Below are 25629 nucleotides of genomic sequence, written 5' to 3'. Positions count from 1 at the left end.
AAAGTGGAACGAATACCGTCAAGAAGGGCATCAAGATTTACATAACAATTTTATGCAGCGAGTCATTTATAACATATCAATTTGATGAAACTGCATCGCTAGATTTAATCTGATATCTGTAATTATTTCTCTTACGATTTTATTGATTTATGCTAGATGGGATGATCGGAAACTTAAAATTAATTACCGTTCGTCTATCCAATTAATAATTTGTTTATCCTTCGGAAATTCTTCAATAATTTACGAACGAAATCTTTCAGACTGAATGTACAATACTGTTGTCATTCGACGGATAACATGACCATACAGGGTTTATTTAGTGCTACTTCGTTACAATTATTGAGCGGAGTTACAAATACATATCTGTTTATTTTATCCTTTGTGTGGAACAGGAGGAACGAACGAAAGAAAGACACGATGCGAGTGTGTATGCCGTCATTGTTACATCCTTGAGATCTCTCGAGGCAACGTGCCGCAAAGGTTAAGAAATCCTGTGCTTCGGCTCCTCTGTTCGGTTACGTGTGTTCCGGAATTGCGCAGATATGGCGTCGCTGGACGCATATAAATACTTAATTTTTCACTTCATTGGTATTTAAATGATAAATTACATAGGCCCATTTTCACAATATATGGTTATCTAACGATTAAAAGTTACCAACAGATATTATTAATATATACATCAATGAAATTCATTCATAAATTTCTTGGTTACCTTTAATCTTTAGGTAACCATATATTGTAAAATTGGGCCTTAGAATGGTTGTACAATTTTTGATAGACATATATAGGCTTTAGGTGATCCTAAAGTCATTTATTTTACTGACTGAATACAATAATTTTCGTAGAACGGTATTGCATATATTACTTTTGTAAATTTGAAAATTCTTCTATAGAATTAGGGTTTATTATACATACTATATATGTGTCTTGGAATTTATGCTGGAAATGACAAAAATTTTTCTAATTATGATCTTTTTTTATCACTTCTTAGTCTAATATGGCGTCTTGAGCTGTCAAAGACGCGACATTTGTTTAATAATCTTTTACAATCTGTACTTACGAAATTAAAGGTTACAGACTAGTAAATTACACGAAGAAACAACATTGAATTCTTAGAAGTAAATTTAAATGTCTCATTAAAACGTTATTATTCTACGAAAGTTTATGTAAGTGTGCGTGCGCCATTGATGTACGGGAAGTTATTATTGATATTTCCAACAAATAATTTTAATATATAATCTTGATTTTGCTTTCTATTACCACATATAATATTATAATATATGTATATTATTTATGAAGATCACGAACATGGAAAATAAATGTATATTCTTGTAAGTGGATTTAGATTGATAAAAGTAAATCAAATAAAAAAAGAAAATTTTTTCGATTAAAACAAATTTCGATAACAGTTTTAATAATGTTTACATTTACAAATAATATAGGATATGCTTGATAATGTTAATATTATATATGTATATATATAAATATATTTACCACAGTTGAAAATTTATAACCATATCTTTCAGAGTTCTACAAACTACGATCCGGCTCGACTTGTCGGACTTGAAGCACAATCGTGAATTGAAGCTGAAAATAATATAAAACATTATATTGACCGTCAATTTAATAACGATGCTAAAACGCACTTTAAAACATTCCAAAGAACTGATAACTGTAATTTTTTTATAATAATTATGTTATTACTAAATTTCTAGTATTGATTGTGTTTCTCACATATGCGGTCTAAAGTAAAGATTCTTAATATTGTTTATGTTATTACTATTTGAAATGTTTTCCGAAGCTTACTTATTCACAACTATAAGATGCTAGCACAGGATGTACATCTTTTCTGCGCTGAATATTCAACCAAAATCCACTCTCCGGCATAAGCAGCCCATCTTTGCAAAATTTTATTGGGGAAGCGGTTTTCGCAGAAGGTTTCAGCTCACATCGCGCTAATAAATGAAATAGCAAAATTTTAACTTCTAGCATAGCAAACCTGTTAGCTATGCACATTCTCGGTCCTAATCCAAATGGCATATAACACGAAGAATTGTGCATTTTATTGTCTAAAAATCTTTCTGGATCAAATTTCTCCGGATTATCGTAATACTTTTCATCACGTTGGATTGGAAAAGTCGGAATCCAAACAAGCATATCCTTTTTTATGATAAAAGGTTTCTTATCCGGCAATGCGGATGGTAATTCATAAGTTTTTTTGCACATCCTTTCTAAGAAACCGATTGGTGGATATAATCTAAGAGTCTCGTTTATCACCGCATCTAAATATTCCAGCCGATTAATGATTTCGTAAGACACTTCTCCGTTTGATTTCTCCAAAACGTTGTCGATCTCTTGTTGTAATTTGGTCTGGATATCTGGATTAGCTGCAATTTCGTGAGCTGCAAAGCACATTTCGGTTGAACTGGTCTCAAAACCGCCGAGGAAAAAGATGAACGCTTGCGCAGTCATATCGTCGATGTCTAGTTCTCTATGACCTTCTTTGCCTCTGATATCCATCATTAACTGTAGCATATCCGGACGTGTAATGTGTTCTGCATCACGAGTAGCGATTGTAGTCTTTATAATATCCTTGAAGAAATTCGACACATAATCGTTCATAATCTTTATATTGAGAATTCGGCTAAATCTGGGAAAAGTTCCAAGAAAAAGAAATTTTATACCGCGGATGACCCCTCTGAAGTTACTCGCCTCCTTGCCGTAAACATAAAATTTATTCGTTGGATCCTTCATAGAATTGACTTTGATTCCAAACGCACATGTAGCGATGACGTCGTTTGTATATTTTGAGAAAACATCTTTCGTGTTTATACTTTCTTCATTCGCCGGCGATGTTGATATAAATTTTACAAAATCCACAGCACATTCCGACATTAACGTGAACATCATTTTCATCTTGCTGGAAGTAAAAGAAGGACTCAACAGATTTCTCACGTTCCGCCATTTTTCTCCATGAAGAGAAAACAAATTGTTCTTGAATAAAAAGTCGTTCGTATTGGAGAAACCTTGACGATCTGGAAATGCTTCAAAATTTTTAACAAGGATATTTTTAATAAGTTCCAAATCACGAATCACCAATACTGGATTTGTCATGAAGTAGAATCCAACATATTTGGAGTTTGGATTGAAATAGTATACCTTCTGGATGAAATCTACGAATGATATTCGACGAAATATAACCGATATCGCGGATCCGAATATTGGAACAGGTGGTATGTGTGGAATACCATGTCTTTTAAAGAGATTAAAGTTTCTAAAAAGATAGTGAATGCTGATCACTCCGATTATTATCGACAATAATATCGACCAGTATTCCATGGCACAAACTGATTTTATTTGAAAAGCTCTGTACAATTTTTTTTAGACGTCTGATAAGATATGACTATCTATAGAACACTAGCGGTACTGCCGAGGCGAGTCGTAGCATGCAACTGCTCATGTAGTAATTCCTATCTCGTTATATACCGGTATCGTTGTGAAGTGCTTACTTTCAAGCTGCTTTATGTGTGCGTTCGGGATGACGCTATCTGTCCTTGGTTTAATGAACAATAAAGAAAGAATGACACAAACAGCTAGTATCATTCTCCGAAAGCACATTATATAAAATCAGTCAACGTACTTTGTTTGTTGCAAATCAATGAATCTTTGTTGTGAATGCTTTATATTCGTGATATGTAGCACACCCACACACTCACATGCGCGCGCATGCGCGTGTGTGCATTTGTGTGTACCTATATATACCATATACGTGTGCGTGTGCGCGCGCGCGCGCGCGCGTGTGTGTGTGTGTATCAATGATGCGAGTTCTAACACGCTTGCAGCACGGTTAATAGCATGAAGAGGGTATAAGAAGTTCTTATACTCTCTTCATGTTATTAATCGTGCTACAAGCTGACTGGAATGCGCATTACTGATATATTTAGATATGTAGAATTAAATTGATTATGTAAGAAGATAAATGAAGAAATTTACACAATCATATTCAATTTGTAATTCAAAGATTGGCGCATATAGATACTGTACTTAACGCTGTTATTATGGGATTATTTCTAAATATATGAAACGTTGTTAAAAAAATTTTTTTTTACTGGAATTATTATTTTATTATATAAAATCGAATAAAATAAAAAAATGTATAAAATTTTTTTGTAGGCTTTTATATGTTATTGTGTATATTTAAAACGAATTTTATCAAATGAAAATGCACCTATTGCAACGAAAATATTCTATTTTTATTCGAAGAATAATAAAAAGTTATACAATTTACATGAGAAAGGGAAAGCTCACGTTACATGGGATTTCAAGTTTCGAAAATGGAACTTCTATTAAATCGATTTTGTTTAAAATATGATGTGAAGTTTGATATTTGACTAATCGTCCAATATTAAATTCCACTTTCTAAACAGGAAAAATTTGAAAAATCCTGTTTGAAGTTTCCCAAGTTTAGCCAATACTGGTTGACTTGGAATTTATTGATTTCAGAGGTTTCATCTCCTGGACAGAAGCCTCCATGTACCGTGGACAACCTCATTTATAAAATCTAATATATTATAAAATAGCATTATATACAAACATAAAAATCTTTGTTATTACCTATTTTATGTTTTGTATTTCTTATCTTTACGTTTATTCGTTACATTTTCTTCTACCACTGTTTGTTAATCCAATAGCGTCGATAAAGATATCAAGACTTACGTAACAATTTCACACAGTGTGCTAGTTATCAATTTGATAAAATTAAGTGTTTAATTTGTTTTAATTCGACATTTATAATTACTATTACTTATTATCAATACAAATTACATTACTATTATTATTTTGTCAATACAAATGATTAATTGTTGACTTTATTGATATCTAAGTAATAAATTATGTAGAATCATTGTGCAATCTTTCGTATACATAAGGTACATAAATGTATTAGTGGATAGTCAGTGGACATGACTCAATGATTGGGCAAATCGAAAAAATTTTAAATATTATATTAACCTCTTAATGATATGTACTATTTTAGATAAATGAGTTGTTTATAACAAAAATTAAATGTTTTATACTAAATAATTTAATATTTTATATTATATTTATATATTTATATTCCCCCCCTTATGAATATGTAATTTATGCACTACCGTCTGCAAAGGCTTATATAGATATTTTATTTACATCGAAGTTATTTTTAGAGTTACAAAACTATTAATTTATTAATTTTAATTAATTATTGATGTTCGCACTGAATAATTAATATATGATCTTGACGTTATTATTACTGCATAAAACAGTATAAAATACTGTAATATGTGTGTTCATAAATATGCACGGATAATTTCTATTACAAACATAGTTTTTATTACAAATGTAACTTCTGTAATAAGTAAAATTTAGTTCGACAAAATTAAATCAAATAAAACAAGGAATACTCTTTCGAATAAAACAGATCATTATAATAGTCTAAATTATGTTCATATTTGTAAATAAAACAGTTTGTGTTAAATAATGTTAATATTTCTAAATTATTACCGAAAATTTCTATACATATTAATCAGCTCTGTAAACTGAACGCCGAGGTCTGTCGGACATAAAACACAATAATGAGTTAAAGCTATCAATAACATTACAAATTATGTTGATCGCCAATTTAATAATGGTGCTAAAAAGTACCATGCCTTAAAACACTCTAAAGAACTGATAATTATAATTTTTTATAAAATGTATACTATGTTACTACTACGTATTCGAAATGTTTCCTGCGGCTCCCATTACTGTAGATTCCAATACAGAATGCATATTTCTTCTACGCTGAATATTCAACCAGAATCCATCCTCCGGCACCATTGCTAGTGTATCTTTGCGGAATTTCATTGGTAACGTAGTTTTCACGGATGGTTTCAGTTCACATCGTGCTAATAAGTGAAAAAGCAAGACTTTGACTTCCAACATGCCAAATCTGTTAGCTATACACATTCTCGGTCCTAATCCAAACGGCATATAACATGAAGAATTACGCATATTGTTTAAAAATCTTTGTGGAACAAATTTCTCCGGATTATCGTAATACTTTTCATCACGATGGATTGCAAGAACTGGAATCCAAACAAGCATACCTTTTTTCATGATAAAAGGTTTTTCATGTGGCAATGCGGGTGGTAATTCAAAAGTTTTTTCGCAAATCCTTTCTAAGACTGCGACTGGTGGATATAATCTAAGAGCCTCACATATCACCGCATCTAAATATTCGAGCCGATTAATAGCTTCGTAAGACACTTCTCCGTTCGACTCCTCTAAAACCTGGTCGATTTCTTGTTGTAATTTCGTCTGAATTTCTGGATTAGCTGCAATTTCGTGAGCTGCGAAACACATTGCGGTTGAACTGGTTTCGAAACCGCCAAGGAAAAAGATGAACGCTTGCGCAGTCATGTCATCGATGTCTAGTTCTCTACGACCTTCTTTGCCTCTGATATTCATCATCAACTGCAGCATATCCGGACGTGTAATGTGTTCTGCGTCACGGGTGGCGATTGTAGTCCTTATAATATCCTTGAAGAAGTCCGAAACATAATCGTTCATAATTTTCAAATTGAGAATTCGCCCGAGTCTTGGAAATGTTCCAAGAAAAAAGAACTTTATACCACGAAGGACTGTGAAGTTATTCACTTCCTTGCCGTAAATATAGAATTTGTTTGTTGGATCTTTCATAGAGTTGACTTTGATTCCAAATGCACATGTAGCAATGACGTCGGTTGTATATTTAGAGCAGACGTCTTTCATGTTTATACCGCCTTTATCTGCTGATAATGTTGACAGAAATTTTGCAAAATCCACAGCACATTCGGACATCAATGTGAACATCATTTTCATCTTGCTGGAAGTAAAAGATGGACTCAACAGATTCCTCACGTTCCGCCATTTATCTCCGTGAAGAGAAAACAAATTTTTTTCAAATAAAGGATTGTTAAAGTCGGCGAAACCACGACGATCTGGAAATGCATCGAAATTTTTAACAAGAACGGTTTTAATGAGTTCCAGATCGCGAAGCAGAAAGACTGGAGTCGTCGTGAAGTAGAATCCAAAGTACTTGGCGTTTGGATAGCAATTGTATATCTTCAGCATGAAATTGAAAAATGATATTCGACGGAATACCATCGATATCATGGATCCGAATAATGGAAGAGGCGGTAAGTGTATAATACCATTTCTTTCAAAAAAGTTATAATTTTTAAAAAAATAATGAATGCTGATCACACCGATCACTATCGATAGTAGTATCGACCAATATTCCATGGCATAAACAAATGTTATTAGAAGATCTTCCTATAATCTCTTTTTAAACGGTTGATAAAATGTGACTGACTATATATAAAGCACTAGCGATACTGCTGACACAAGTCGTTACGTACAACTGCTCGTTGCAGCAGTTCCTACGTCGCAATATACCAGCAATCATTGTGAAGTAAATGCTTTCAAGCTACATTATGGACGTGTCCGGGATGACGCTATCCATGCTATTTGTGTTATTCTGTTCTTGCTTTACTCGATACAAATCAATAAATCATTATTGTGTATGCTGTGTGTTTGCACATATGTAACACACACTCGACCATATTAAATGTGCAATTTGAAGACTGAAGCATATTCCTATATAAATTTAATGTTCTTTTATTTATTTTGATAGATATATGAAACGATGTTTTTTACTAAAATTATCATTCGATGATGGACCGAATAAGTTAAAAAATATGTAATGTATATAAGTATGTTGCTTCGAATTTACTTTATAAATTATTGTATATATTGTGTGTGTGTGTGTGTGTGTATGTTAATTTTATTTAAAAAAATGCATCAATTAAATCAAATTAGGTCAAAACGTAGTTCAAATTTTAAACAAAATAAGAAAAAGGCATAAAACTACGAACGCAAGATGTAAGCAGCGAATAAATATATATTTAAAGAGTTAAAATACAATTAGACGTTTCGGTCTTAAATCAGACCATCTTCAGTAATGAAAATATAAATCAAAATGATTTATAAATAAATATTAAATTTCGCAAACATTAAGTAAAAAGTCAATAAGAAATAAAAACTAGTCAACGCAAATTTTCTTGATGTGAAGAATTTTTTAAAAAACATCTCCAAGTGTTCGAATTTATTTTATATTTTACAACTTAATTTTTATTTTTTCTTCTGTTATTTTAATTTCTTATTTATACTTACATTAGAATCGGGAAATTTTGTGCGCAATAATTCACACCGCGGACACTCACTCATTTTGACTTTTTGATGTACTTTCCACTTAATTGACTACATTTTTGACTTGCTGCGAATCTGCGCCTTCGAACACTTGGAGATGTTTTTTAAAAAATTCTTCACATCAAGAAAATTGTAATTTGCGTTGACTAGTTTTTATTTCTTATTGACTTTTTACTTAATGTTTGCGAAATTTAATATTTATTTATAACTCTCATTTTGATTTATATTTTTATTACTGAAGATGGTCTGATTTAAGACCGAAACGTCTAATTATATAATATTTTAACTCTTTAAATACATATTTATTCGCTGCTTACATCTTGCGTTCGTAGTTTTATGCCTTTTATTTATCTTATTTCAATTAAATCAATTCCATTGAAAATTTTCTGTTCTAATTTGACAAATAATGAAAAGTTATCCAGTTTGTATGAGAACAAAATTTTATAAAATTTTTTATAAAATTTTATAAAATATATATTTTATGAGAAATTATATCATTAATAGATATAAGACGTATTATCTTATTTTATCATATATTTCTTATCTTTAAGAAGTTTGTTGCATTTATTTTTATTATTTTTTGTTGATATGAAGTAAATAAAATCAACAAGTATTCCACTGATAAATTTATTAGAGTGCGTCACGGGTTTTAATTTGATATCTCAATTGATTATGCTTACTTTTTATTGATAATACAAATACTTAATCGTTGAATTCAGTATCAGTATTGAAATGACAAATTATATGGAATGATAGTGCAATTTCACATAAACGTATATACGTAGAGCTAATGAAATTCACGTAGGTATATTACATCGAAATATAAGTATATATGTATTAACTAGTCGTCAGCAGATTACGTAACATATGTAAAGTACATATGTAAGTAGTAGTGTTAACAAAAACAAAGAAGTTCATTTATTAAAATATGTTGTTGATAGTACATATATGTTGACATCTATTATAGTAAATGATTTTTGTTACTGATAGTATCTCATCATAATCTTTAAATTCTACAATTCTGTGATTTTCACTTTTTTATTTTTATCTTTAAATCTATCATGGTAAATTAGAAATCACTCTGATCTTGGTTCCCATTACGTCATACTGATGAGATTATACACTTGAAAAAATAAAATATTAATTTTAACTTAAAGAGACGTTTAGTGGATTTTCTGAGACATGCAAAAATGTTAAAATTAACGTTTTATATTTTACAGTGTATCATTCTGACAATTATTCAATTCACTCAATTACTTGACAAGCATTGTACTCAAGAAGTTGAAAATAAAACTTATTAATTTTGTTCAATGAGAAAATGTCTTATGTATATGTTTGAACAAAAACCATTAAATTAATTTAATTAGCGTTTTTTTCATTGAATAAATATTTATTTACTGTAAGTAAATGTCTACTTTCAATATTCAAAAAAAATATTTATTAAGATATAGTAACTTCTTTTCAATGAGTAAGTTATGAATTTACAGACCAAAATATTACGCAAAGAAATATATTTTAAAATATAGTTTTCTTCTAATTTCTAACTGTTAAAAATTATTATTTTCTGTTGAAACGTGTTTTAGTTTATAACTATTTATAAGTAAAAATAAGAAATTGGTTTACACGAAAAAAATTAATTAATTAAAATATAGGTCAATTGACCCTCACGCGAGCACTTACGTTAAGAAAAGTCAGGCTATTACTAAGAGTAATAATATATATCCTATAGCCTACACGCTTTCAATATCGTGTTTCATCCGGTTTATTTTTATAAAAATACATTAATAAATTATTAAAAAACATTAAACGGAGAAAACAAATGAGATCATATAAATAAATAGAAATTGCTACAAACTGTCCCGATTTTATTTTTGTTAAATGATATTTGAAAAATTTCAGTAAAAGTACCTCCAGGCGATATAATGTATAGCCAATGTATGTAAGATTATTAAATATTACACATACCGATACATGACATGCATAACTATCCATAAATGTAGACCAATTTAATGAATATGTGCAAAGTTGACTTATGTCGAGAGGCACCTTAATATAAATTATTATTAAGCCATTAAAGTAAAGTGCATATACCAGCCTACAGTTAACTTCGATTAGTAAGTATACTGTTAGCGAATTATGTCTCATCGTCATATAAATATACAATTTACGTATTAACAACTGCGAAGGATTACATAGGCGTTTTATTTGTAATGGATTTATTCGTGGGTTTACAAAACTATTAACTTATTAACTAATTATTAACATTAACAATAATTTTAATATATATTGATTTCATTATTATTTTATACAATATTATAATATGTACACATTCATTAAGGTACATTTGAATTTCTATTACAAACATAATTTTAATTTAAATATAATTTTTTTAATAAGTTTAATTTAGACCAAGAAGAATAAATCAAATGAAAAGACAATCCTTTTTTCGGTTAAAAAGGATCTCGATAATGTTAAGTAATACTCGTATTTAAATAACACAGTTCGTCTTTGATAATGTTAATATTTGCAAATAACAGTTGAAAATTTGTAAATGCATTACTCAGTTCTATAAATTGCGCGTCGATGAGGTTTGTCGGACTTAAATCACAAACATGAATTGAAGCTGGAAATAATATGACACATTATAATCGTCAATTTAATAATGATCATAAAAATAAAATTTAAAACACTAAAGAATTGATAACTGTAGTTTTTTTTATAAGAACTGCATTATTACCATTTGAAATGTTTTCTGAAGCCTAACTATCCATTATTGTAGATTCCTGTACAGAATGCATATTTTTTCTACGCTGAATATTTAACCAGAATCCATTCTCCGGCATCATTATTAGATCTTTGCAGAATTTTATTGGCGACGGAGTTTTTACAGATGGTTTCAGTTCACATTGCGCTAATAAATGAAATAACAAGACTTTGACTTCCAACATGGCAAATCTGTTAGCTATACACATTCTCGGTCCTAATCCGAATGGCATATAACTCGAAGAATTGTGCATCTTGTTGTTTAAAAATCTATTTGGATCAAATTTCTCCGAATTATCGTAATAATTTTCATCACGATGGATTGCAAGAACTGGAATCCAAACAAGCATACCCTTTTTTATGATAAAAGGTTTCTGGCCCGGCAATGCGGAAGGTAACTCAAAAGTATTTTCGCATATCCTTTCTAATGCGGCGACTGGTGGATATAATCTAAGAGCCTCACATATCACCGCATCTAAATATTCGAGCCGATTAATAGCTTCGTAAGACACTTCTCCGTTCGACTCCTCTAAAACCTGGTCGATTTCTTGTTGTAATTTCGTCTGAATTTCTGGATTAGCTGCAATTTCGTGAGCTGCGAAACACATTGCGGTTGAACTGGTTTCGAAACCGCCAAGGAAAAAGATGAACGCTTGCGCAGTCATGTCATCGATGTCTAGTTCTCTACGACCTTCTTTGCCTCTGATATTCATCATCAACTGCAGCATATCCGGACGTGTAATGTGTTCTGCGTCACGGGTGGCGATTGTAGTCCTTATAATATCCTTGAAGAAGTCCGAAACATAATCGTTCATTATTTTCAAATGGAGAATTTTCCCGAGTCTTGGAAATGTTCCAAGAAAAAAGAACTTTATACCACGAAGGACTCCTGTGAAGTTACTCGCTTCCTTGCCGTTAATATAGAATTTGTTTGTTGGATCTTTCATAGAGTTAACTTTGATTCCAAATGCACATGTAGCAATGACGTCAGTTGTATATTTAGAGCAGACGTCTTTCATGTTTATATCGCCTTTATCTGCTGCTAATGTTGACAGAAATTTTGCAAAATCCACAGCACATTCGGACATCAACGTGAACATCATTTTCATCTTGCTGGAAGTAAAAGAAGGACTCAACAGATTCCTCACGTTCCGCCATTTTTCTCCGTGAAGAGAAAACAAATTTTTTTCAAATAAAGGATTGTTAAAGTCGGCGAAACCACGACGATCTGGAAATGCATCGAAATTTTTAACAAGGACGGTTTTAATGAGTTCCAGATCGCGAAGCAGAAAGACTGGAGTTGTCGTGAAGTAGAATCCAAAATACTTTGCGTTTGGATAGCAATTGTATATCTTCATCATGAAATCGAAAAATGATATTCGACGAAATACCATCGATGTCGTTGATCCGAATAATGGAAAAGGCGGTAAGTGTATAATACCATTTCTTTTAAAAAAGTTATAATTTTTAAAAAGATAATAAATGCTGATCACTCCGAACCCTATCGATAATAATATCGACCAATATTCCATAGCACAAACGGATGTTATTTAAAAAATGTTATTTTCAACAATTTCTTTGTAAACGTCTGATAATATGTGACTGATTATACATAGAGCACTAGCGATACTGCTGACACGAGTCGCTACGTAGAACTGCTCGGTACAGCAGTTCCCATCTCGTAATATACTCGTTGTGAAGTAAATGCTTCCAAGCTACATTATGGATTGCTTCGCGATGACGCTATCCGTGCTATTTGTGTTACTCTGTCCTTGTTTTGCTAATGGACGATTAAGGTAGAGTAACACAAACAGCGGTACTATTTCCTGGAATACACCTTATATAAGATCAATCAGAGTTGATACTTTGATCGATGCACACCAATAAATCATTGTTATGTATGCTGTATGGTTGCACATATGTAAAAAATATATATGTGTACACACGCGCGCGCGCGCTCGCACGCACAGACAGAGTGTCGGGTAAGTTTTGACAAAGGGCTCGTGTGTAGATTATAGTGAACTAAACTGATTATGAGTCAAAAAGTCCTCTAATATCTTGCAATATTTTATTTTTATCTTTCATTCTATCATAGTTAATTAGAAATTATTTTGACCTTGGTTCTTGTTACATCATGTTAGTGAGAATATGTCGTTGTGACAATCATTCAATTCATTCGATTACTTGAAAAACATTGTACTCAAGAAATGAAGTTGAAAATAAAACTGTAATATGCATGATTGAATAAATATCTTACGTGTAGTTTGAACAAGAATCATTAATTTAATTTAACTACCATTGAGTACATATTACTTATCGTAAAAATGTAAGTTTATTTACAATTGCAAAAATATTCATTAAAATATAGTAATTTCTTTTCATTGTGAAAGTTATGAATTAACTGATCAAAATATTACGTAAAGGAATATATTTAAGAACATGGATATCTTCTAATTTTTAAACCTTAAAAGTTCTTATTTTTTGTTGATAACGTGTCTTAGTTTATAGATATTTATAAATAACAAAAAACGCGAGCACATACATTTAAAAAAATCACGATATTACTAAGGGTATTAATAAATATTAATAAATATTAATAATATATATCGTGTAGCCTAAACACATTCCTTATCGCGTTTTCTTCTATTTCTTTTTAAAAAATTTATATCAAAGTGTTATAAAAATATATTGCACGGAAAAAACAAATTCAATCATATAAATAGAAATTGCTGCAATCTGTTCTGATTCTATTTTTGCTAAATTATATTTCAACAATATTTCAGTAATAATAATTATTAATTCAATAACGTAAAATACTTATATACCGCCCTCCAGTTAACTTCGCTTGGTAAGTATATTGTTGGCGAATTATGTTCCATCGCATTAAAAATATATAGTTTAGGTTCAAACAACTGCGCAGACTCATATAGGCATTTTACTTGTTTTGGATTTTATAGGCATTTTACTTTTTTTGGATTTGATTTTGTAGTTGTAAAAATATTAACCATGAACTTATTAACTTAAATAATTGACATTCGCAATATATAATTTTAAAATATAATGTTAATTTCATTATTATTTTATATAATACTATAATACGTATACGTTCATGAAGGTGTATGTGTAATTTCGATTACAAAAGTAATTTTTATTAAAATGTAATTTTTTTAATAAGTTGAATTTAGACCAATGAGAATAAATCAAATAGAGAAAGTAATCCTTTATTCGGTTGAAACGGATATTTATAATTTTATTTAACATTACTCATATTTGTAAATAACACAGTTTATCCTTGATAATGTTAATATTTACAAATCACTGTTAAAATTATGTAAATACATTAATCAGTTCTATACAGTACACGCCAATGCGGACTCTTAAATCATGAATTGAAGCTGGAAATAACATTACACATTACAATAGTCGTCAATTTAATAATGATTATAAAAATGTATTTTTTAATATTTCAAAGAATTGATAACTGTAATTCGTTTATAATATCTGCATTATTACCATTTAAAATGTTTTCTGAGGCTTAACTATCCATTACTACTGGAGTAGACTCCAATACAGGATGCATATTTTTTCTACGCTGAATATTTAACCAGAATCCATTTTTCGGCATTATCATGAAATCTTTGCAAAATTGTATTGGGGATGTAGTTTTTGCAGAAGGTTTCAGCTCACATCGCGCTAATAAGTGAAACAACAATACTTTGACTTCCAGCACGGCAAACCTGTTAGCTATGCACATTCTCGGTCCTAATCCGAATGGCATATAATTCGAAGAACTGTTTATCTTATTGTTTAAAAATCTTTCTGGATCAAATTTCTTTGGATTGTCATAATACTTTTCATCATGATGGATTGCAAGAACGGGAATCCAAACAATCATACCTTTCTTCATGATAAAAGGTTTCTCGTCCGGCAATGCGGGTGGTAACTCAAAAGATTTTTCACATATTCTTTCTAAGGCTGTGACTGGTGGATATAATCTAAGAGCCTCACTTATCACCGCATCTAAATATTCGAGACGATTAATAACTTCATAAGACACTTCTCCGTTCGATTCCTCCAAAACTTTATCGATCTCTTGTTGTAATTTCAACTGAATTTCTGGATTAGCTGCTATTTCGTGAGCTGCGAAGCACATTGCAGTTGAACTGGTCTCGAAACCGCCGAGGAAAAAGATGAACGCTTGCGCAGTCATGTCGTCGATGTCTAATTCTCTACGACCTTCTTTGCCTCTGATATCCATCATTAACTGTAGCATATCCGGACGTGAAATGTGTTCTGCGTCGCGAGTTGCGATTGTAGTTCTTATAATATCCTTAAAGAAATTCGTCAAATAATCGTCCATAAATTTTATATTGAGAATTCGCCCAAGTGTCGGAAACGTCCCAACAAAAAAGAACTTTATACTGCGAATGACTCCTCTGAAGTTACTGGCCTCCTTGCCGTAAATATAGAATTTATTCATTGGATCCTTCATAGAATCGACTTTGATTCCAAATGCACATGTAGCGATGACGTCGTTTGTATATTTAGAGCAGACGTCTTTCATGTTTATATCGACTTTATCCGCTGATGATGTCGACAGAAATTTTGCAAAATCTACAGCACACTCGGACATCAACGAAAACATCATTTTCATCTTGCTGGATGTAAAAGAGGGACTCAACAGATTCCTCACATTCCGCCATTTTTCTCCACGAAGAGAAAACAAATTTTTCTTACATAAAGAATCGTTAAAGTCGGCGAAACCACGACGATCTGGAAATGCCTCGAAATTTTTTACAAGGACAGTTTTAATGAGTTCGAGATCGCGAAGGAAGAAGACTGGAGTTGTCGTGAAGTACATTCCAAAATACTTTGCGTTTGTATTGAAATTGTATATCTTCCACATGAAATCAAAGAATGACATTCGACGAAATACAACCGGCATCGCGGATCCAAATAATGGAACAGGCGGCATGTGTATAATACCATTTCTTTTAAAAAAATTAAAATTTCTAAAAAGATAATGAATGCTGATCACACCGATCACTATCGATAATAATATCGACCAGTATTCCATGGCACAAACAGTATTAGAAGATCTTCCAACAATCTCTTTTTAAACGTTTGGTAAAATGTAACTGACTATACACAGAACACTAGCGGTATTGCTGACGCGAGTCGTAGCGTACTACTGCTCGTCACAGCAGCTCCTATCGCGTAATATACTAGTGATCGTAGTAAAGTAAATGTTTGCAAGAATTGTGGGTGTGTTCAAGATGACGCTATCAATGTTACTCCGTCTTTGTTTTACATATCTAATAGACGGTAAAGGGAGAACGACGCAAATAGCGCTAGTATCAGTAGTATCGTTTCTTTTAACGCACCTTATGTAAGATCATCAGCGTTGATTCTTTGATCGACGCAAACCAATAAATCATTGTTATGTATGGTTGCACATATGTAACACATATATATGTGTACACACACACACACACAGAACACGAGCGCGCGCGCGCGCCCGCACGCACACCAGAGTGTCGGGTAAGTTTTTACAAAGGGCTCGTGTGTAGATATAGAACTAAACTGATTGTGATTGAAAAAGTCTTCTACTGTCTTGCAATAATTAATTTTTATCTTTGATTCTATCATAGTTAATTAGAAATCATTTTGACCTTGGTTCCTATTACATCATGTTAGTGAGCATATGTCGTTTTAACAATCATTCAATTCACTCGATTACTTAATAAGCATTGTACTCAAGAATTGAAGTTGAAAACAAAACTGTCATATATGCATGATTGAATTAATATCTTGTATAGTTTGAAACAAGAATCATTAATTTAATTTAACTACCATTGAGTAAGTATTACTTATCGTAAAAAATGTAAGTAAAAATGTCTATTTACAATTGCAAAAATATTCATTAAAATATAGTAATTTCTTTTCATTGTGAAAGTTATGAATTAACTGACCAAAATATTACGTAAAGGAATATGTTTTAAAAACATAGACGGCTCCTAATTTTTAATCCTTAAAAGTTATTATTTTTTGTTGATAACGTGTCTTAATTTAAAGTTATTTATAAGTAACAAAAAAATTGATTTACACGTAAAAATAAATTAATTAAAATATAGGTCAATTGATCCCCACGCGAGTACATACATTTTAAAAAATCATGGTATTACTAAGAGTATTAGTAAATATTAATAAATGTTAATAATAAATATCGTATAGCCTAAACACATTCTTTATCGCATTTTCTGCTATTTCTTTTTAAAAAATTTATATCAATGTGTTATAAAAATATATCGCACTGAAAAAACAAATTCAATCATATAAATAGAAATTGCTATAGTCTGTTCTGATTTTATTTTTGCTATATTATATTTCACACACACACACACACAACTGTATTTTAGTAATACTAATTATTAATTCAATAAAGTAAAATGTTTATTCACCGGCCTGCAGTAAACTTCGCTTGGTAATTATATTATTAGCGAATTACGTTTCATCGCGCTAAAAATATATTGTTTACGCTCTAACAACTGCACAGACTCATATAGGCATTTTACTTGTACTGGATTTGTTTTTGAAGTTGTAGAACTATTAACTATTAACTTATTAACTAATAATTAACATATATAATTTTAAAATATAATGTTAATTTCATTATTATTTTATATAATACTATAATACGTTCATGAATGTGTATGTGTAATTTCGATTACAAAAGTAATTTTTATTAAAATTTACTTTTTTTGATAAGTTGAATTTAGACCAATGAGAATAAATCAAATAGAAAGAGTAATTCTTTATTCGGTTGAAACGGATATCTAACTATAATTTCATTAAACATTACTCATATTTGTAAATAACACAGTTTATCCTTGATAATGTTAATATTTACAAATCACTGTTGAAATTAAGTAAATACATTAATCAGTTCTATACAGTACACGCCAATGCAGACTCTTAAATCATGAATTGAAGCTGGAAATAACATTACACATTACAATAATCGTCAATTTAATAACGATGATAAAAATAAATTTTAAAATATTTCAAAGAATTGATGACTGTAATTTTTTTATAATATCTGTATTATTACCATTTGAATGTTTGCTGATGCTTAACTATCCATTAGTACAGGAGTAGACTCCGGTACAGGATGCATATTTTTTCTATGTTGAATATTCAACCAGAATCCATTCTTAGGCATTATCATGAAATCTTTGCCAAATTGTATTGGGGACGTAGTTTTTGCAGAAGGTTTCAGCTCACATCGCGCTAATAAGTGAAACAACAAGACTTTGATTTCCAGTATGGCAAACCTATTAGCTATGCACATTCTCGGTCCTAATCCGAATGGTATATAATTCGAAGAATTGTTGATCTTGTTGTTTAAAAATCTTTTTGGATCAAATTTCTTCGGATTGTCGTAATACTTTTCATCATGATGGATTGCAAGAATAGGAATCCAAACAAGAATACCTTTCTTCATGATAAAAGGTTTCTCGTCCGGCAATGCGGATGGTAATTCAAAAGTTTTTTCACATATCCTTTCTAAGAGTGCCATTGGTGGATATAATCTGAGAGCCTCACTTATTACCGCATCTAAATATTCGAGCCGATTTATAACTTCAGAAGACACTTCTCCGTTCGACTCCTCCAAAGCTTTATCGATCTCTTGTTGTAATTTCAACTGAATTTCTGGATTAACTGCAATTTCGTGAGCTGCGAAGCACATTGCAGTGGAACTGGTCTCGAAACCGCCGAGGAAAAAGATGAACGCTTGCGCAGTCATGTCGTCGATGTCTAATTCTCTACGACCTTCTTTGCCTCTGATATCCATCATTAACTGTAGCATATCCGGACGTGAAATGTGTTCTGCGTCGCGAGTTGCGATTGTAGTTCTTATAATATCCTTAAAGAAATTCGTCAAATAATCGTCCATAAATTTTATATTGAGAATTCGCCCAAGTGTCGGAAACGTCCCAACAAAAAAGAACTTTATACTGCGAATGACTCCTCTGAAGTTACTGGCCTCCTTGCCGTAAATATAGAATTTATTCATTGGATCCTTCATAGAATCGACTTTGATTCCAAATGCACATGTAGCGATGACGTCGTTTGTATATTTAGAGCAGACGTCTTTCATGTTTATATCGACTTTATCCGCTGATGATGTCGACAGAAATTTTGCAAAATCCACAGCACATTCCGACATCAACGTGAACATCATTTTCATCTTGCTGGAAGTAAAAGAAGGACTCAACAGATTCCTCACATTCCGCCATTTTTCTCCACGAAGAGAAAACAAATTTTTCTTAAATAAAGAATCGTTAACGTCGGCAAAACCAAGACGATCTGGAAATGCATCGAAATTTTTAACAAGAACAGTTTTAATGAGTTCGAGATCGCGAAGTAAGAAGACTGGAGTTGTCGTAAAGTACAATCCATAATACTTTGCGTTTGGATTGAAATTGTATATCTTCAACATGAAATCAAAGAATGAGATTCGACGGAATAAAACCGACATCGCGGATCCAAATAATAGAACAGGCGGCATGTGTATAATACCATTTCTTTTAAAGAAATTAAAATTTTTAAAAAGATAATTAATGCTGATCACACCGATCACTATCGATAATAATATCGACCAATATTCCATTGCACAAACAGATGTTATTAGAAGAACTTTCTACAATCTCTTTTTAAACGTTTGATAAAATGTGACTGACAGAGCGATACTGCTGCCGCGAGTCGTAGCGTACTACTGCTCGTCACAACAGCTCCTATCGCGTAATATACTAGTAATCTTTGTAAAGTAAATGTTTTCAAGCATTGTGGGTGTGTTCTAAACGACGCTATCAATGTTACTCTGTCTTTGTTTTACGACTAATAGAGGTTAAAGGGAGAACGACTAATAGCGTTAGTATCAGTAGTATCTTTTCCTTTAACTGGTTATAATATTAACAAATGAATGGCATAAAAAAATCTAAAAAAACAATCGTACTTCGCGAGCTGAACGTTCAGTTATCCTTTTTATGATCTCGTCGTCGGTAATTTTATTCAAGAAGAATGTAAATGGCTGAGGGAAATATGATAATGAACGGTAGATTTACGGAATCAAAGGTGGAGATACAGGTCGACTTTCACTCCACTGGCGACGATCATCGTCGTTTATCTCATCGATAATAATCTGCGTTTCGTGTAACTTCCGGTAAATTCCAGGATTTGCTGTACCTTAACGCGTTTTATGCTCTTTATCAATGAAAATCGTATTCGGTACATAATTTTGTCTGCTTGGTTTCTTGATAAAGAACATAAATGAAAGAGCAAAGAGAGGAGGAGAGTTCGCGTGTGTATGATTAATTTAATTTTAGATTGTTTAACGTAACGTTAGAGAAAGAGAATTTTATGGCTCGACGAATAAATTTAGACGAAGCAATTTATTGATTTAGCAAATCTACCTACGCAGATTTACACATGTATACGTCTGTAACTCAGTAGTATTTGCATATACAGATGTAACAGATTTATGGATTAAAAAACTTACATATACATATTTAACAGTTTATGAACAGCAATTGATAAATCAGATAATCAATCGATTAGACAGAGATTAAAAGATTCCTACTGATTCTTCTTGTGTCGTTTGCATGACTGCTCATCATTTGTTCGTCTATTCTTCCGTCTTGCCAATTGAACGAGTGAGAGAGGAGGACGAGAGCCATTTCGCTTCCTTCTCGTATCTCCTGCTTACTCGAGCGTTAATTTAATTAATGGTTAAGAACCCTTCTACATTCCAATGAGAGTACACAATCACGGTGCTTGAGAATACTTATCGTCCCAACGGTACGCTACTTTTCCGGTACTCGGATTAATGTAGTACGTAACATTGCTAAATTATTGTCGTCGTTAACAGAAATTATGGTTGAAACTCAGACTATTTTTATCACTGATACAATTGCGAATTTTGAATTGTACAATATATTTCGTAATTATAAAAAAGGCTTTATTGAAACAAACGGTATAATGTACCTGAACAAAGAGAGATAGATGCCTTAATCAAGAGAACAGAGATTCTGTTATTCATTCATAAAAATCTAAAATTATTGTAGGATTCATTCATAAAAATCTATTCATAAAAATCTAAAATTATGTAGTACATAGATGTAATAAAGAGAAAATTTATCACAAATGAGCAAACAAAACCGTTACGAAAGTCTGGTGTACCAGTGAACCGGTTTCGTAATTATCACGTAGAGAAATTATCGTCACCTGCGTAATCTAAAAACAGTTCTGAGAAACTAACGATCTGAAACAGTGGATTGTCGCATTTGTGCTTTCCGCAAGCTACTGTTGCGTGTCGATCGCGGTTGATTTTCGGATAGCGGGTTTACTAAAAGTGGTTTCTCACACGTCACTGCGGATTGCGGGCAGTGACGCAACTCTCGCGCGGTTGTTCGACTTTCATTCTTTTCGCACACGTTCGTACAATCGCGATTCCGTTAACGAGGGCCGCAATTAATAACTTCTTACGCGGAAGTCGTAGTCGGCTGCGCGTCTCTCTTTTCGCCATATCGCCTTCTTCGTCTTCCGTTATTGTTACGCGATAAAACGGTGATCTGCACCGTAGAATTGGAGCTGCGGAAGTTCCCTCCGCAGTGTGCCGGTTCCCCATTCACCTATACATTAGTCGACAATAGCAAATGCGCATGTTGATAGCGGTGAGAGAGCGAAAAGGAATCGGCGAGGGCGTAGACTATGTATAGATCCGCTATAGCACTTTAGCTTTATCAAACTGCAGATTGTTCAGTTTGCAGTAACGATAAAACAGAGTGAATAGAGTATAATAATATACATGGAATAAAATAAAGAAAATATTAGATTATAAATTAATTATATCAACTTATTGTCTAATATATTAGGTGTTGAACTTAATTCCTGCCGTTTTTCGTCTCCAAAATTGATTTGTTTCGAAGGGAAGATGAATGAATACCTTAATCAAAATAATTTCCTCCATTTTCTACTTTATTACTAACTAATAATAATACTTTATTAATAATACTTTGATTAAGGTATTTCCCTTCGAAACAAATCAATTTTGGAGACGAAAAACGGCAGGAATTAAGTTTAACACCTAATATTAATTTTAATTAGGTTTTTAGAATTATTTTGTTTCCTACTATAGATATTAATTGTAATTAGATTCTTAAAACTATTTTATTTTCTAAAGTATATCCCCCGAAGTAATCGCGTGAACACGCAATCAAGCGTCTTTCATTACAATTCATGCGAATAAAATATCTTTTGCGTGTAGGCCACAATCTGTTCTGAAGCAAAATAATCCCGTGCTCTTATCCACGCACTACCGTTTCCGCCTGATCTTATTTAGCACACATGTATACACAAGTGCGTATCCGCTCGCATTCATCCGCGAACGCATTACGTTTCTTCACGTATGCGTCTCGTCCCTGAGGCCTGTAATTTGGCAGGCCCAAAGCGACAGATCTATAATCATTTCACGCTCTCCATATCCGGTACAGTTGCGAGTACGTATAACGGGATGTTAGGACGTAGACAGTAGTAATAACCCCCGAAGCGATACACTAATTTCTCATTTTCAAGTCAGATATAAATGTTTATGAGAAAAATACTTTACAGCTATTGATACTGTTGAGCAAATAAAATCATTAAATCTTCAAATAACATATATAATCGCAAACAATCGCAATTGAAATGCAATCAAAATGAATATTTACGCATTACTAAATTTGCAGTTAACTTCACTTGGCAAATACATTTCAATTATTTGCGAATTATACCTTATCGCCTTATTTACGCATTGAAACCACGAAAATCCACGTAGACATTTTACTTGTATTTATTTTTAGAGCAACAAAACTATTGACTTGATTTATTTTAATTAATTTTAATTAAAAAATATTCTATCAATATATAGTATATTCTTTCTGATAAACACTGAATAATTTCCAGTTTAAAAGGTTTCCGTCTATTTAAATTGATAATCAGACGTATCGATTAACGAGGCATCGTCCGATTATACACCGGAGTGATGCTTTCAAATCGGTGTTCGTAGCCGCTTATTCTTTTGCGTGATTATTCCCTCACGGCAATTCGGATTCGGAGGTATGCGGCCTGTATCATAAACGCTTTCTTGCTACCACTATTCCACCAACATAGGATTAACGACGGTTAATAAGAATCCTCGACTTGCTCCGCCACCACATCTGCTGTAATTATCGTGCGCCATGCATAACATTTTGACTCGGCACCTGAGCGAGTTTGGCGATCGGTATGTTAATGATGTGCGCCGGTGGTCCAGCCTCACTTTCCTTCGAATAACCCTTTCGCGTGTACTTATACGGGCTATTCGCACAAGAGGGCACGCGTATGCACGCGCGTGTATACGTGAAAAATCGAAGCCGGTCGTAAAATTAAAATTGCATCGGTCGTGGCTCAGATCGCGAATAAATTACATAGATTTACGGATAAGCCAGCTCTCGTATTACTTTTCCCCAGAAAGCACATTGTCTCGTGTTCTCTAACTACTACCCAATCTCCTTTCTGGCTATTATTTTAGAATGATTGATGCCATCGTAACAGTTGAAATAAAAAACACTCCTCGAACGACTCGATGGTCGAGAGTCGATTCAACAGAACACTTCTACGATAAATGTCCTCCTCTTGTGGAAATTATCCCGTATACTGTGTGCATCGCCTACGCATAGCACCTGCTTGCATCGATATTTAAAGTAAAAGCAACGTAATGGAGAGAACTAGCGATTTATTAATTACTGCAAAATATGTTTGGCGCTTTATGTGACTTTATTATGTATATTATTATTTTTTATAAACTGGCAGCTCACGGAATATTAAATATGTGACATATCTTGGTGTAACATAGAGCTCCAAATTGAAATTTTGTTAAAGTCTACGATTATGTTGCAAAGATTCAATCTTAATTTCATTATATATTATAAAAAAAACGGTAATTGCGGAGCCGCAAATAATATCATTGTAAAGAATCAAAGAACATATAAAAGTCAACAAAAAATCAAAATGACTTTATTTTGATTTTTAACGTCAATAAACAGTTAAATTTTGGAACACAAGATCAATATTTTTATAGTATCAAAATAAAGTCATTTTGACTTTCTCTTGACTTGGTGTATTCCTTGAGAAAGACTACCTTTTAGATAGTAATAGAAAATTCGGCTTAGTGATAAGAAATATTATCTTTATTACTCTATTATTGATCAAAAGTAGTGAGTGTAACCGAGAAAAAAAGAAGAAGCCGCGCGAGTATTCTCGGGATTAATAAATGGATCTAAACAACATATATACACCTCAGCTCCCGCGGGGATCGTGACAAATAGCGGCCAGAATCCATCTGCCACCGCGGCTAAGTTTGTTTCACGTACGCTGACCCCTCGGCTGACCCGAGTAAACCTCGCATCGCCGCTCCACAAGCTGTCCTCTCATGCCGCAGCGCGGCGGGCTATTTCACGCCAGCCACGTAGCGCAGAAGTGCATTCGTGCGCGCACGAAGGTTGTACAGTCCGTAGGAACGTAGTCACATGCTTGGCCGGCAGCACAGGCTGGCAGGTATGCGACATTGAGCCAAGGCCACCGTAGACTGCACCGGCAAACGGACGTTTATAAGTGCGGCACACACTTCGCCGGAGTACGCGCACGTCATCCTGAGGTATACACGTAAACACGCAGCCTTTCCTCACGCGCGTGTATACGAGTGTCCCGCGAGAGTGTACCTGCAGGCGAGTCTCGTGCCCCGCAGGTGAATTTGCACATAAGTAGGTACGCGCGGCGAGGGAGTCGTTCCGGGTGGTGTCGTTGCGTGAATGTGCACAGATGCGTGTCAAGTCTTTTTAACACCGCTTAACTCATTGCCGAGAGCCGCGAATACGATGAAAAATTATTCTGATTTTCAATAGATTTTCAGAGTTGCAGCAGTCGCAACCTAATTGTCTTCTCTCCCCCTCTCTCTCTCTCTCTCTCTCTCTCTTTCTCTTTCGTAAGTAAGATTATATTAAACAAAATATTACGTTCCATTGTAGTATACAAAGGAGTTTGATCAGAATTATGTGAGAGAAATGTCTGAAAAATTTCACGAAAAATGTTTGTTCCTTAGTGGAATCTCGGCGTTTCCCATTGTTTCAATAATATAATATTTTTATAAAGGTATAATACAATATTTTCATTAAATAATAAAATCCAATGAACACTCTCCGTAATCTCTGTGCGTGTTGGGCTTTCTCTACTGCAATTTCTCCTTTCCTGCCTGCGGTAGTTCTTCTCGCTAAACGAGTTCGCCCTTCGAAGAACTAGGAACGATGCTCCTAAATTGGTCACCATAGTGATGTATAGGTTCGCCCAGATTGGTCGTATCTGCCACACTCATCTTTCCCCTCTTCTTTGCTCGAATTCTAATGACCGCACATTGATGCAGGCTCGGCCAATTTAAGAATTTTCTAGCTAAATCTGTTTTGGCAATTTAAGCTACATGTACGATCATTGTATTGTACAGAGTGTCTTTTTATTGTTTAGCAA

General features: G+C 32.9%; 3 protein-coding genes across 3 annotated transcripts; all 3 read right to left on the bottom strand.

The window, feature by feature from the left end:
- Positions 1-206: 206 nt before the first annotated feature.
- Positions 207-7403, bottom strand: LOC108762655 (uncharacterized). Its single transcript, XM_018509739.1, has 4 exons — positions 5831-7403; positions 1807-3292; positions 1495-1587; positions 207-551 (listed from the first exon to the last, which is right to left on the bottom strand). The coding sequence occupies exons 1-2, from the start codon at positions 7297-7299 to the stop codon at positions 1807-1809; spliced, it is 2955 nt and encodes a 984-aa protein (XP_018365241.1). The 5' UTR covers positions 7300-7403; the 3' UTR covers positions 207-551; positions 1495-1587.
- Positions 7404-10752: 3349 nt separating this feature from the next.
- LOC108762647 (uncharacterized) lies at positions 10753-16206 on the bottom strand. The gene is made up of 3 exons (XM_018509727.1): positions 14634-16206; positions 11003-12513; positions 10753-10888 (listed from the first exon to the last, which is right to left on the bottom strand). Exons 1-2 carry the CDS (start codon positions 16103-16105, stop codon positions 11025-11027), a joined length of 2961 nt encoding a protein of 986 aa, XP_018365229.1. The 5' UTR covers positions 16106-16206; the 3' UTR covers positions 10753-10888; positions 11003-11024.
- Positions 16207-17953: 1747 nt separating this feature from the next.
- Positions 17954-19765, bottom strand: LOC108763064 (cytochrome P450 9e2-like). Its single transcript, XM_018510378.1, has 2 exons — positions 18140-19765; positions 17954-18021 (listed from the first exon to the last, which is right to left on the bottom strand). Exon 1 carries the CDS (start codon positions 19700-19702, stop codon positions 18161-18163), a length of 1542 nt encoding a protein of 513 aa, XP_018365880.1. The 5' UTR covers positions 19703-19765; the 3' UTR covers positions 17954-18021; positions 18140-18160.
- Between the last annotated feature and the right edge of the window lie 5864 nt (positions 19766-25629).

Source organism: Trachymyrmex cornetzi, unplaced genomic scaffold (assembly GCF_001594075.2).
Source record: "Trachymyrmex cornetzi isolate Tcor2-1 unplaced genomic scaffold, Tcor1.1 scaffold11, whole genome shotgun sequence".
NCBI classification, from domain to species: domain Eukaryota; kingdom Metazoa; phylum Arthropoda; class Insecta; order Hymenoptera; family Formicidae; genus Trachymyrmex; species Trachymyrmex cornetzi.
Note: the sequence above shows the minus strand (reverse complement) of the source record. Positions and strands in the feature narration are given on the sequence as shown.